Genomic DNA, 14857 nt, shown 5'->3' on the forward strand with positions numbered 1-14857 from the left:
TGTTGTATAGCATAGTTTTGACCCTAGCACCTCTCTCACTTGCCTAGGGAGGGTATTTCATTAATGGGGCCACCCATTTTTAAGGCTTTTTTGTTTTGTTTTAACAATAAAGCAACATATGAATTTCATGAAATAGATAGATAGATAGATAGATAAATGCGTTTCCTCGTTCATCAAAATCTCTCTTCTGAATTACTACACTGAATCTGGAACATACACCTTATACATACAATCATCTGGAACATATATGTTAGTGTATTTATTTCTATGTAAACACCGCTTGATCGTAACGTGGAAGCCAAGACGCTGTAACCAGGAGGTGAAATGCGCTGTGGCAAAGTCCTGTGGGCTGAGCACTATTTGTTATCTCCTCACGTGAGACAGCCGAGTATTTTTAATGCCTGGCAGAGGGTGGAGGAGGGGAAGCACGGACACTCGCGCCTGCGCACTGCAGTCGAGCAATGTTTTGATCTGTGGGCGTGTGGTGAAGGTATACAGTAACATAACAAAGAGGGAGGAGCAACAGCAGTAAGCACCGCCCACAAGCGAGAGGCAAAGCCGGCGGCAAAGGGAACGGCAGGTCGGCGCGCGCAACGCCGGGAGGCGGAGTTTAAAAGACTAAAGCTCGAGCGTGCGCAGTGAGGACTTTCGCGGTTGAGGCGTGAGATGAAGTGACGCACGCCACGTGACAACATGGAGAAGGAAAACCATAGAGCGCAGAGATAATTGAAACCCGGCTTTCTTGCTTGGGCGGCTTCTTCGTCAAAGAAGCTTCTCCTGTTAATTTTAATTCTCAGTTCGAAGGGGCGCGTAAAGAAAAAAAAAATTGATGTCGCTTTCAGGTGAAGGTGGGTGGGTGCACTGCTCCTCACGACGTGGCGGCTAGAGCGTCGCAGCGCTTGCCAGGTCGCCCCGGAGGTGACGTCAACGCGCGCCGGAAAGGAGAATGAACAACACTGACCAATCCCTCCTTGGTTTTTTTCTTTTTGTTTTTTTGAGGAACTAAATCCTGGCACGGCCCCTTCCGCTGACTTCCCCGTCAGCTGACCCGCTTCGCTGGCGGGTGTCCGTGCCGGTCCTTGCCTGAGGGGAGTTGCGAGAGGGGCGGCAGCGGCCTGGTCGTGAAGAGGGAGAGCCGACCTGAGCCAGTAAAGCTGCCGGCAGGAGCTGCCGGAGAGCGCCGCGACCGCCGCTAGCCGAGCCGACCGCCGCACCGCCATGGCCAGCCAGTCGCAGGGCATCCAGCAGCTGCTGCAGGCCGAGAAGAGGGCAGCCGAGAAGGTGGCCGAGGCCCGGAAGAGTGAGTGTGCGGGCCGGGAGTAGGAGGCGGGGGTGGCTTAGTACTCTGGGTGCAGTTTTATTCATTTTTATTTATTCATTCACTCATTTGTATTTGTTTTTAAATATTTCTTTGCGTTTGTTGTCATTTATTCAGTTATTCTTTATTATTTCATATTTCTTTACCCATTCTTAAATGATGTGTTTCTGTTTACTTATTCGTATTTCGTTAATTTTATTCATTAATGTATTCGTATTTATTCTCATTTCGTTATTTTTATTTATTCGCTTTAAATATTTGTTTGTGTTTATGCTTATTCATTCGTATTTATTCATGGACAGGAATTTAAAAATGCAGGCTGAGACAACTATTCTAAAGCACTGAACAAATGGCTGACACTGAATCAAATTATCGTGGTTATCAATCCAAAGTGCTGGTTTTGACTGTGTGAGCCAAAAAATAATTTTCAGCTGTGGTGTCCTACCTTTAGAACTCTTTGCTCAGCAAAGCTTGTCTGGCACCTCCTATATTTTTGGCACAATGCAAAGACACTTTTCAGTTCACTCAAACTTTTCAGGAATTTTTGTTTACCTAATTCTCATTATGTTATGTTGCATAAAAGTTGTTATCCTGACAACAGTTCTGGATGGCAAGGCAAGACTTATTATTCCCCAATATTTTGCAGATAAGCTCATAAGTTGCTAGCCTTCAGTATTTTATTACTAGCCTATTAAGAGAATACTAGCCTATTTCCTTGCTAGCCATGGAGGAGGGAAAACCCCATGCTCTATGGTCAGCATGAAAAGGCAGGCAGGCAGAGATGTGATGGAGCTGAGGCACAGGCTTTCCTTCTTCCACAGCTAGTACTGTAAGTAAGCAAATTATGGTGACCAGGAAAGTTTTTATAATGTTATTGGTCTAAGTCAGTATTGCCTCACTGGCTGCAAGCAGCTCTCCAGAGTTTTTGGCAGAGGATCTGAAATGGCAGGGATTGAAGCTGGGATCTGCTGTCGGTAAGAACTGCCATCCCCCCCTCAGTGGAGGCAAGGCTGCAACTTTACAGTGGTTGTATGGAAAGCCCAGTAGTGAAAATGGCAGAGAAAAGAACTTGTTGTTTCAAGGTTGAAAGGTTTAGCAATGAATAGCCTATGTTTAAGGGGTCTAACATTTGTATTTATGCAGCAGTGTGCAAGGATAAAATGACAAGGGAAGGCCCAAAGCATATCTGTGAGGTGGCTTGGGACTTAAAGGAAGGGTGAGGTGAGGTAACTGTTTCTTTGTTGTGCTGAGAGGTAGCTTAGGTTGCTGGGACACATGAGAATAGTGTGGCTTGGAAGGAGATAATAAGATGAAGCTTCCTTATGTATGGTTGGCTCTGGTCATTGTGAGCAACAGAGGTTCTACAAAATACTTTCTCAAATCAGATCTCCCGGAATCTGTTTGAAGTCCACATTGTGGTAATGGTTCCATAATAAACATTATGAAACATATATCACAAATCACAATGTGTACGCACAGTAATTACAAAATCACAATGTGGGGAAAACTGAAGCTGGTCATCGCTTCTCTCATGATTCTTGCCACCCCTGTTGCTCTGCTGCCTCTTCTCTTCCCTGCAGGGGACAGCGGACCACAAGAGCAAGCACTGAAGAAAGTCCTGGCAACTTTCCTCAGTAATATAGACACCATTAACTGCTTGTTTTAAGTGCAGGTGCCAGGTTGGTAGGTGGTTGAGGAATACGCTGGTCCAAACTGGCTCCAGGCTTCTTGTTGGGAAGCCATTTCCCACTTCCTTTTATTTTGGCCTCTCTGTGCTGGCAGGCCCTGCCTGTAGCAGCCACCAGAGCCCTACTGGAGCACTTGCAAGAGCAGGAAGCCCCTTCCACCTTGCCTCCCCCATTGCCCAGCCTTCCCTTTTGAAGGGTTGCTGCCCTCAAATGGGCTCGCTTGGAAGCTATTGCTGGTAGCATCGGAAAATAAATGGCTGTAAATTACTTCTGAGTTTTAAAAACATAAAAATAAACCTTGCCCTCTTGTTTAAGCCTCTTTCCTCGCTTCTTCCCTTCTGTATCCCTGTGGTATTTCTGCTACTTATTCCTACAGCATTAACATTTGAGAAAATGTGCTAAATGTACTATAAAATAACAGTTGCAACAATATATTAAAGGTAATTTTTTTTTGGTAAGTTTTGGACCTCTAAGTAGTAACAGTTGCCAGGACGTTACCCTGTTTGCCTCTTCAGGCAGTCCTCTTTTTGTGCAGGGGTTACATTCTGGACCCCCACATGTTAGTGGACCCCCCGTAAAGTGTCCCCATTTAACGACTTTTTGGATCACTTCCGGATTTCGCAGTATGCGCGATCACGTATCAACTAGAAACACATGCATTGGTCATTGCTTGTACATAGTTCCATCCTTATTTCAGACATTGTGATATATCAGTATATCATGATGTTTAGCTGGTGACATATCATGTTGTTGAAAACCAGGCATCGCCCAGCCCTAGTTGCAGCCCTTTTCATTTTTAAACTATGTTTATGTAGGATACTCATAAGCTGGAAGCCTAATTAGTGCTTGCCTAGTTTGGGAAGGAATGAAGGGCTCTAGGACCCTGCCAGAGCCCTGGAGCTTTCTTCCCAGAGCAGTCCCAGCAGTTCTCCGGCACAGGGGAGAGGGCAGAGGTGGTACAAAATTAATAAGATCCATAATTGAGAAGATCCATGTGTGGGTGCCAGATAATGACCTCACACAGGCGCCATTTTATGAAAGATTACAAAGTCCGTCCATTTTGTCTGACTGGTAGGGCAGTGGGATGCTACCAGAGCTCAGGCACCAGAAGCCTATTAATTGCCCAGCTTTCAGAAGGAGGGAAGGGCTCTAGGACCCTGCCAGAACCCTGAATTTTCCTTCCCAGAGCCAGAGCGCTTCTAGCAGTTTCTCTGCACCGGCGCTGCGCTGAGTTGGCGCAGAATTGAGAAAATCCACTTGGGGCGTCAACCTCGCAAAGGCACCATTTTATGAAAGATTACTGGTTCGTCCATTTTGTCTGACTTTTGGAAGGCGGTGCAAGGGCTCTGGGATGCTGCCAGAACTGTGGCACCGCCTTTTCAAAGCCAGGTAAACCTTATGCGAGATCACAGCTTAGTATGTGTAGACTAGGGTTATTTACTTGGGAGTTAAAAAGAAATAAAACTTTCCTTCTCCCCTTCTCTGTGTCCATGTTTCTGTGGCTCATGTCTGTTTTTCCCCTGCCTCATTATGTCCCCCATTTCCTCCTCCTTACCCATGAAGTCTCCCCAATGCTTCCGTCGCCCCTTTGCTTTCTTACACATTTGTCCCCTCCAGCCCTATGCTTCCTTATGTGCCTTTTCCCTCTTCACTTTTCTTCTGTCCCACTCATCCCTACCAGTGAAAATAGGGGGGGGGGAGTGTTTTTGTTTTCTGGTTTTGTTGGTTCCCCCTAAATAGTTTCCTTCCATGTTAAAAAGGAAGGGTTTTTAAAAAAAAGGGTTATCTCTTTGCTACATAATTTCATCCTTATTTAGACATCTGTGTTTGAAAAAGTGCTGATGTGTTAGTTAGGTTGTGGTGGGTCCTGTAGGGAAGGAAAAGGATGGATTGGGGTTAATGAAGAGTGTATCTTTATAAGAGAGAAAATGGGCTACAATTACAACATTTAGAAAGGCCGAGTCTTCAGTAGAAGAGGTGTGGTGGTGTGCATTTTGGAGATGCCTGGCTGTGGTCTCTTACATAGGGTTGCCATATTTCAAACAGTGAAAATCCAGGCAGTTGTTTGGGCAAATGAGGAGGAGGCCACCTTGAGCTCTCTGGAGAAAAGGTGGGTTAGAGGTGCAATAAGTAAATAGTAATAGTCCTTGACTTTTTTCATAGGTGGTTGCGCCCCTTACTAAAATATGAAAATAGCCCCAAAATTTCTGCAATTTTTAGCAATTTCTGCCCGGACACAGCTTCTGACTGCATTGTTTTGGATATGTTCATGAAATTCTGGATGTATGGCATCCCTATTTTACAGCAAAGTCCGGGAGGGCAGAGTGGAGGACCTGTTTACTGAAGGAGCCCAAACACTGCAGGTAGAACTGGTGTGCCACAGGGGAACTTGGTATATGTATGCTTTTTTAGGGTCCCTGCAGAAAATTTTGCTTATCTTAGTAGAATAGTAGCACAGGAGCGAAGCAACAATAAAGTCAGGAAGAAAAGGCTATCAAGTTTGGGCTAGGGCTTGCTCTTGACTCCAAGCGCAGCTTCCACTTTTGGATGCATTGGGCAATCTTTTGCATAAGCTAGTTTACTCAGTGCAAACAAATTTTAGCCTGCAGATTGCCAGTTGTTTGTGGTGGGCAGATGGTCTGCAAAGTCATGTGCTGTGTAATCCTGAAATGACTGAACAAAAGTTTGGCATGCACTTAGGGACTTGGACTAGAAACGTAATATGCTGTAGTGTCTTGTCTATTGGGAATCGGGAGCCTTCTGCTCAACTAAAATTCCTTTATTTGAATTAATCCACTTTTTAATATATTATTTTTGTGTGTGGAAATACCTTGTATCTTTCCCAACATGACTGCTTGGAGGAAGGAACTTGCTGGCTCATCAGACCAGCGGAAGCATGTCATGTGCCCGAAAGACAGTGTAACAAGCAAGTGTCTGGTTAATCCAAATGTTGGAAACTGTGACAAATCCCAAGCCTTGATTAAAGATGTTGCTTCCAGTCAGCCCCAAATGTTCAAAAACTTAGTTGGGTTCACACATCATGGGGTTGGCCTACAAGTGTCATGTTCCAAGTTTCTTGACAGGCATTGCAAGTTCAGTTATATATTTTGTGTATCTGTATCGTGCCTTTCTCGGAGGGGACAAAATATTCAATGCAGCAAACCAAATGTACAAAAGTGGGAGGAAATGTTACCCAGCTAAACAGTTCTGCTAGCACAAGCACTTTTGGCTGTGCATTGGAAATTCCCCTCCCTGCATGCCCCCTAAATATGTTCTAGGGCTTATGAGGGAGGAGAAATTAACAACTGTACAAGACAACTTCACGGTGGATCTTTCTAGACCCTGGGTGTGTGTAGTGCAGATCTCCCCTTCTTCCACCCTCCCCAAAAAATACACACTGGTGTCTGGGGCTGGTTACATCCAGAGTGGGGGAACCCAGCAGTCAACCCTGGCTGCCCAAAAGCTGCAGAGGTAGAGGGGGGCTGAGTTGTGAAGCCCGAGGCCTTTCATTAGGAAACTCACATCCAGCACCCTACTTGTTTGGCAGTCTGCATAGAATTCCCTTTCCTCCTCCTCTTGTGCATTTCAGGGGGTTGGACTAGATGACCCTTGGGGTCCCTTCCAACTCTACAATTCTGTGAGTCTGTAATACAGTTTAATCCTATTTGGTAAACTAAGCTTTGTGAAAAGCTTGAATGAATTGAAAAAAAAAAGTCTTTGCATGGTGCCCAAAATACAAGAGATGGAACTGCCAAAACAGCTTTCCTAGGCAGAGAGCTCCAGAGGTGGGACACCACTACTGAAAATTATTTTCTGGATCACGCAAGCTCAAAACCAGCACTTTGGATTGATTGAATATGGAAACAAAAATGGTAACCTGTGTAGATGGTATATCAGTGTTGTGTGCTCCAAGGTACCATCTCTCGTTAACATCCTAGCAGCTGCATTCTTGACCAGTTGCAGTTTCCAAGCTGTCTTCAAAGGTAATCCTATGTAGACCATACTGAAGTTATCTTCCTGGTTTGTACACAGTGAATATCATCACTGCCCTGTAATTTGACTGCCCTATAGTCTTTATCCATGAATGCATGCTTTAGGTTATCAAGGCTACCTGTGGCATTCTAAAGATTGCACACACAGTGTACATAACTGTAGCAAGAGACATACACACATGTTATGTCAGGGTGAATCGACCTTTTGGGGCTATAAGTGTGTCTGTGAATTGACGTCACAGCTCAACAGCATTCAAATAAGTACTTTGCTCTTGCCTGTAACTAAGTCATGGCTGAGAACTAGTATGGTGTGGTGATTAGAGTGTGCTGGATCTGGGGGACCAGAGTTCAAACCCCAATCAGCCACTGGACAGACTTCTCACAGGCCTGTCATTGCCTCCCAGCCTAACCCACCTTGCAGGGTTGTTGCAAGCATAAAATGAGAAGGAGGACAACCATGCAGGCCACCTTGGGCTTTCTGGAGGAAAGGTGGGTTAGAGGTGCAATAAGTAAATAATAAATAGCCCTTGACTTCTTTAATAGGTGGTTGCACCCCCTGCTAAAATCTGAAAACAGCAGAGCAACTTAGCTGAATCAGTTTACAGTTCTTAACTGCTCCGATATCTGAGCACTCCTGCCTCTCTCTTTTTTTCTCCCCCTTCCCCCCGTAAAAAGGAAAGAACCGGAGGTTGAAACAAGCGAAAGAAGAAGCTCAAGCTGAAATTGAGCAATATCGCCTGCAGAGGGAGAAGGATTTCAAAGCCAAGGAAGCAGCGGTTGGTTATATTTCCATACTAGATAAGATTTTCTTTTCACTCCTCTCTGCTCTTCTCTGCCCAGATTTGCTACCTGCCCCTGTGGTGATTCTTGGAAGTCTGGGATATAACTGACAACAGCAGTTACTGGTGCAGAGATTTAGACCCTGTGGCCCTGCAGATGTTGTTAGGACTTCATCTCCCTGGCTGATAATGAGTTGTAATCCAGCAACATCTGAAGGGCACAGGGTCATCACCCCTACAATCTAGACCGCTCTTCACTCAGTGGATATATTGTAACTTCTTTCTGAAGACAATGACCGTTACTGTATCTTAAAGCAGTGGAATTTGAATCTCTTTTCTCCATCCTGCCCAATTTTCTGCCCATAAGGTTTTTTTGGGGTGAAAGGAATTTTGCAGGGAAGCCACTTTCCTTCACACCGTGTGTTATTCAACTTAAATTTTCTGCCTCTTCCCCCTGTCAATTCATCCCCTAAGCTTAAAAAGTTATTCTAACCATCTGATCATCCTGGCTGCCTTTCCTCCCAGTTCTACAATACACTCTTCTTCAGACCCCCATTCAACTCCAGCCTAAAAAGCTAAACTGGCATGCACTCACACGCATATACATAGAGTATTTATCCACCTTTCTCATTTTTTATTTTTAAGTTAGGGCTTCTAGATGGAAATGAGGGGATGTTCCTTGTAACTTAATAGTTTCACAGAAAAGGAGAATTGTGTTTGCTGCAAGGTTGAGAACATGTACTAGTCGGGAGTCCCTCTTTGCAACTGATTAATAGTAAAAAGGACCTGTGTTTGGTCACTTTCTCTCACCATTCTCTTGCAGCATTATTTTTAAAATGCTGTCAACAGCAGTTGAAGTTCAGTACAGTACTTGCTCAGAATATGGATTTTCCAGTCATTTGTACCAACATGTTTAAAATTACAACTCTTATGTATTGTATTTTTTTTTATTTTGGGTAGCTTCTCTCCTTTCATTATACAGTCGTACATCCGCTTATGTATCCCTCTGGTTACGTAAACTTCGGGATACGTAAGCAGTAAACCCGGAAGTATATTTCCAGGTTTTTGCCACGCACACATGCATAGAAGTGCTCTACCGCCGTGCGTGCGTGCACAGAAGCGGTCTCTCCGGTTGTGAAAACCTCGGGATCCGGCTGGACCTCCAGAACAGATCCTGTCCGCAACCAGAGGTACCATGGTATTACAGGAAGGGCATGTTTCAGGCGGTCTTTGAAGCTTGACCACTAGTCCCTCTAGCCCAGACTTGTCTATACTGACTGGCATTGCCTCGCTAGGGTTTCAGACAGGGAGTCTTTGCCATACCTAACTTGGGAATTCAGGGACTGAACCTGGGACTTTCAGAACTTTGGCCCTCTAGCCATGCTTGCTGTGGTTGAAAGCAGTTGCAATTCAGCAGCATCTGGCGGACTGAAAGCCCCCACCCTTGCCTGGAGGGCCACATATGCAAAGCTACTGAGATCAGTGGGTTTTAAGTAGATATGCATAGAATTGTTCTGGATCGAGGCACTGAAGAATCCTAGAAAAGACATGGAATTCCTTCTGGTATGAAATGTACTTTTCGGCATTACAGCTTGTTGAATAAACTTTTCCCCCCTTGTTGCCTCAGGCTCTTGGTTCCCATGGCAGTTCCACCACTGAGGTGGAAAAGGAGACTCAGGAGAAGATGACCATTCTCCAGAACAACTTCCAGAAGAACAGGGAGGAGGTGCTGACTAGCCTGCTCAACTTAGTCTGTGACATCAAGCCAGAAATCCATTTGAACTACCGCATCAATGGATAGGGGCGGGGGGAGTGTTTTGGCATTCAGGAAGTATTAAGCAATACCGACTCTAGCTGTGCCCCTCCTTTTGTAACAGATCTTAACTTATTTCAGAGAGTTGTAGATAATCTTTTTGCCTCTTCTTTCTAAAACCTCCTGAGAACCTTTTGTAGCATTTTTGGAGCTCATCCAAAGATACATATATACAAGTTACATGTCTCAAAAGTGCAATATGATGGAAGGGTAATATTGTAAGACTTGTGATAAGTATTGCGCACTCTGTCCCCATGAAGTATTTTAAAGTTAGGAAGGATGAGATCTCCTATGCTATCTTCTGTATACCTCTTAAACTGGAAATGTGTGAGCCTGGTGCTATGGCCAATGACAAGCTCACACCAGCAGAGGGAGGAAGTTTTGTTCATAAAGAGTTGTGAGTCTTACCGTACAGACTAGTCCAATGACTTGTGACGGTGTGTTTTCTTGAAGTAGATTCTGTTTGAACAGCTATACTCTGTATATCTTCCTGTTTTAACTTGAACTAGAATCCTGCCCTTACAGATGTTTGAAGAAAAGTAAAAGTCTTACTTAATCTGTGATTGGATTAAAATGTGTTCATTTCATTCAATTTATGAATTGCTTCCCATAAAATGTTTTAAAGCAATGCCACAGTAAAAAACCAATTCTGTATACACAAACGAGCAATTCCATATGTAGAAGCATTTTCAGTTTCCGTGGAGATACATACTGGGATAAAGAGCTTTGTGCAAAAGTCTTGTTGGACAAGAAACACATAGGTGCCAATAAGAATAAGTATAAAGGTGATGGACCTCTGATTTGCAATGGGAAGGAATTCCAAAGGATAGGTGCCATTACACTAAAATGATTACTCCTCTCTCATCTTTTCTCCCCCCCCCCCCCGCCCCGCACACATCTGACATAGGATGCTGGTTAACTGAATGAGTGGGTGGGTGCTTTTGTCATTCCAACGGTGGTATTCTCTTGTAAGTCACCTTCCCAGGTCTGCAGGCTGCCACAAGAACCAGATGTGAGTAAGGCAGTTGATGTGACTCTTGTCTTATGTATCTGCTAAGCCACATCAATTGCTCTACTCGTATCTGGTCCATGCACAATCCAAGGTGTGCATAATCTCCATAATTCATCTAGCAAGCAGGAGGCATCGTCACTGTTCAGGGACACATTCCTGCACAGCAAAAGCAATCAAGGAGGTTGCACATTGAGGCCAGTGAGGTGGGGTAGCTTAAGAAGGAGCTCAGCCTCAGGTGATTTCCAAGGGGTGCATAGAAAGCCCTGAAGAGCTGATTTTATCTCATGGATGAAAACTTAATTATATTAAAACATGGCTTAGCCAGTTCATGTCATATCCTACTGAAATCTAGCCAGTTTGAGTAAAACAATTAGACTTTCAGACCCTTCGTGAGTTGGGGAAGGAGAACTGTGACATCTCAAACATAATTTAAAGAATGCTTTTAAACTTGGAGCTTGTGCTGGCAGTGGTGGAATCTGCAGTTCTCATCCTTGATCAATGGCTGTGCTGACTGTGACATATTCAGATTGGAGTCTCACAATATTTGAAGAGCCACAGGTTCCCTATGGCAACTGCTGCACCTCATCTGAGCTCTGTGAATTGTAGGGGAAGGGAACCTGCAGCCAAAGGGTCATAATTCATTGACAGAAGGTCTGGACGATATATCAGTATATCGCCCAGGACAGGTATCAGGAGTAGACCATGATGTTGGCTTCAACTCAGTGGTTTATTGCTGGTGAAACCACCACCGTTCCTGAGTCCCTCTGCTAGCAGCACCCGCTGGAGTGAGTCAAGAGTTGCTGCTCCCCTCAGTCAAGAAGTTAAAGCAGGGGTCAGCAAAGTTTTTGTGGCTTGGGCCAGTTCACGGTCCCGCAGACACTGCAGTGGGCTGGAGTGCGCGCACACGCATGCACAAACGCTATTTCCGGTGTGGAGGAGGCGTGCGCAGCTTCCCATTGGCTGCAGAAGCTTCCTGCAGCCAATGGGAAGCCGGGCAGTGTTGCAGAAGGCGGTCCCTGCTCTGCTCCGCACCGGTTTATTGTGGTGCACGGGAGCCAACTGAGCAGGCGGCGGCGGGGGTCCATGGGCCGGTTAAAGGACCCCCATGGGCCGCTTGTGGCCCATGGGACTTAGGTTGCCAACCCCTGAGTTAAAGGATTGCCCAGCGGTGGCAGCAGCAGGGCTGGCACAGCTGGAGATCAGGAGCCCTCCTGCACCCCTGCTGAGCCGTGCAAACAAGCTACTTTTCAACATTGCAGTCTGGCAATGGTAAGTTGCACTGACCTCAGACCGCAGGGCGCTGGGGTGAAACCACCCCAACTCCCACAGTGAGAGCTGGGGCAGTTTCACCTGGCACCTCATGGGCTGAGGTCAGTGCAACTTATTTTTTCAATATCATGGTATATTACCAGACCACAATGTTGAAAAGCTGATACTGCCCAGCCCTAATTGACAAAGCATCTGCTTTGCATGCAAAAAGTCTCATGTTCAATCCCTGGCATTTCCAGGTAGGTCTGGGAAGCTATCGCTGTCTCAGACCCTGGAGAGCTGCTGCCAGTCATCTAGCTACTAAGCTAGATGCACCAATGATCAGAGCTGGTGTAAGGAAGCTTCCTGTGTTGCTAAAGTGCTGCTTCATCCTGTTGCAAAAAGAAACAAAAAAATGAACCAAAGAAGGCCTACTCTCTATCCTAGCACCAAGCAGATGACTGCATATGAAGATAGACTTAGTATTTGGTCTCGAGTCATTTCATCGTGCCAGAAGTCTGGTTGGGTGGGGTGGGAAGAGAAGCACTGCAGAGGTTTTGCAGAAGCAACTGGGAGTTATCACTACTGCCTTCACCAAGTCAGTGTGTGGTGAAACAGTTTCTGTTTTGCTGAGCCATCTGGTGTCAGCTGAAGAGTCAGACAGGAGTTGCATAAATAACATCGTAGGCTCTTATATCTTTATATTTTGCATTTGGGCAGATGCCAGTGCACAGAATGTTCTGTGTCATTCTAACATCATATGCATGTTAGAACACAGGAGAGCCTTGCATCAGACTGAAGGTGTGTCTAACATCTTGTTCTGTCCATCACCAGCTCCCACCAGCAAACAAGCTTCCTAGATGGGGCTCTCACTGTTGTTACCTAGTGACTAATATTCAGAAGCATTCAGCCTCATCCTAATTGAGTTGCTGCTGAACTACAACCAGCATCCTTGGCTGTGCTGGCTAGGCCTGATGTGTGTTCCGTGCACCTGGTATACAGCCATCACCAGTAGCCATTATTTTCCAGAAAATTGTCTAATCCCCTTTTAATGCCATCTAAAATGGTGACCATTGCCCCATCTGTGGATTGTGTAAGCAAAATACATAGTAGGAGTGGCAGCTGGGAAAAAAGGGCTTCTGCTGCTGCTGTGAAGTTTGACAAAGCAGTTGATCAGAACTGTGCATGGAATGCCCCATTCATCTTTCTCTCTCTCTCTTTCTCTCCTGTGTGTGTATGAGACAGAAAGAGATCTCATGGTGCCACATGAGATTTTATGAATGGCATTTAATATGCTGGCTTTTCCTGTTCCTTTAGTGACTTCCCTATTCTGTTGCTGGTGTCCGCTTTCTATTATGGCTCCAAATCTTTCATGGGCCTATATTTGTTCATTTATATATGGAGTTGACATTGCTGATTGGGCAGTGTGTTCAAAGCCATTGCTGGGAGTATGGCGTCATCAGCTGGTAATAAAAGCATGTCCCAGTTTGACCTTATGCTGTAAAAAACAATTCAACACCACCTGCTGTCTTTTGTGGGTGGTGGCTCAAAGTAGTTTGTTAATAATCACTTTGCTTTTTTAAAATACTTATAACCTTGATCACTGATTCATTTTAATAACTTCTGTACTGCTTATTATAACATAATCTCTTAAGCGGTTCACACAAGTTACAAGCAAAAAATCTCAAGCAAAAAATCAGTATATAGCATCAAAATACAATAAGAATCTAGCAAAACATTAAAGCAGAAATACTGAAATACTTGTGGCTTGTTCCAATAGTTTGATGAAAAGACATAATGACCCATGAGCCATGTTCAAACAAATTTTGGCATCTGTCTGTCTCAAGTGTGCCTCTTGGGGTGAAGTCAAACCACAGGGGAGTTGCAGCGCCTGCTGTGGCTGCAGAGACCAGTAATTTGTAATTGTTGCCTCTTGTGTTGTTTTTGCTGCATTAGCAGCGCCAAAGTGAACCTTCTGAAGCACAAGCCTGGGCAATGAGTTTGGAGGGCTTGGGCTGCCCAGACGACAAGACCCCCACTTGGTGTTGCTGATGTGGTCCAGAGGAAAGCAGAGCAATACGTTTGGAACCAGCTTGGCTGCAGGAGTTGCCAGAAGGAGGCGTACATGGCACCACCCAACTGTCTTAGGGTCTCCACTCTGGATTTGTGTAGAGTTTATTCCTTAGTCTTTCTTCTCCTAAATATGTCCCACAAGGCAATGGGTATACAGTGATACCTCGGGTTAAGTACTTAATTCATTCCGGAGGTCCGTTCTTAACCTGAAGCACTACTTTAGCTAATGGGGCCTCCTGCTGCCACCGCGCCACCAGAGCACGATTTCTGTTCTCATCCTGAAGCAAAGTTCTTAACCCGAGATACTATTTCTGGGTTAGTGGAGTCAGTAACCTGAAGCATATGTAACCTGAGGTACCACTGTATATTTTTCTCACAGTTTACTCCCGTAAGTTTTCTCCTGAATGAATATAGCTGCAAGGCAGTGGAGGTTTAGGAGGAGTTTTATTTCTGTACGGGCTACCTTCCCAGGTTGATAAGTCCCATCTGCCACTCACTTCCCTCTACAGCATGTGCAGAATCTACCACCTAAACCATGGGTAGGCAAACTAAGGTGAGGGGGCCAGATCCGTCCCAATCACCTCAATCTGGTCCAGGAATCAACGTGTTTTTACATGAGTAGAATGTGTCCTTTTATTTAAAATGCATCTCTGGAATTCGTTCACTCCCCCCCAAAAAAATATAGTCCGGCCCCCCACAAGGTCTGAGGGACAGTGGACCGGTCCCCTGCTGAAAAAGTTTGCTGACCCCCTGTAGATCCATTATTTGTCTCATCGACTCAGTCTGCCAGAGCTTGTCTTTGCATGCAGGGGTAGTCCCTAACTCACCAAGGGTTTGAGAATTATTGGCTACCCTCACCTGCTTTAGCTGCTCAAAGCCGTTTCCTGAGGTGTGGCCACTATAGGTGAGAGCTGAGTGCAGGGTGGGGACAAAA

General features: G+C 45.2%; 1 protein-coding gene across 1 annotated transcript; it reads left to right on the forward strand.

Moving 5' to 3' along the window:
• Nucleotides 1-526: 526 nt before the first annotated feature.
• Nucleotides 527-10153, forward strand: ATP6V1G1 (ATPase H+ transporting V1 subunit G1). Its single transcript, XM_083597470.1, has 3 exons — nt 527-1300; nt 7674-7774; nt 9405-10153. Exons 1-3 carry the CDS (start codon nt 1219-1221, stop codon nt 9576-9578), a joined length of 357 nt encoding a protein of 118 aa, XP_083453596.1. The 5' UTR covers nt 527-1218; the 3' UTR covers nt 9579-10153.
• Nucleotides 10154-14857: the final 4704 nt, after the last annotated feature.

The sequence above is a fragment of the Podarcis filfolensis genome, assembly GCF_964270895.1.
Source record: "Podarcis filfolensis genome assembly, chromosome: Z".
In the NCBI taxonomy this organism is placed as follows: Eukaryota; Metazoa; Chordata; class Lepidosauria; order Squamata; family Lacertidae; genus Podarcis; species Podarcis filfolensis.

Excerpts from the sequence above, each read along its gene's own strand:
- ATP6V1G1 (XM_083597470.1), top strand. The coding sequence starts at position 1,219 with ATGGCCAGCCAGTCGCAGGGCATCCAGCAGCTGCTGCAGGCCGAGAAG. Across the intron at positions 1,301-7,673 it reads GGTGGCCGAGGCCCGGAAGA|GAAAGAACCGGAGGTTGAAA; the intron begins GTGAGTGTGCGG and ends CCCCGTAAAAAG. Across the intron at positions 7,775-9,404 it reads TCAAAGCCAAGGAAGCAGCG|GCTCTTGGTTCCCATGGCAG; the intron begins GTTGGTTATATT and ends TTGTTGCCTCAG.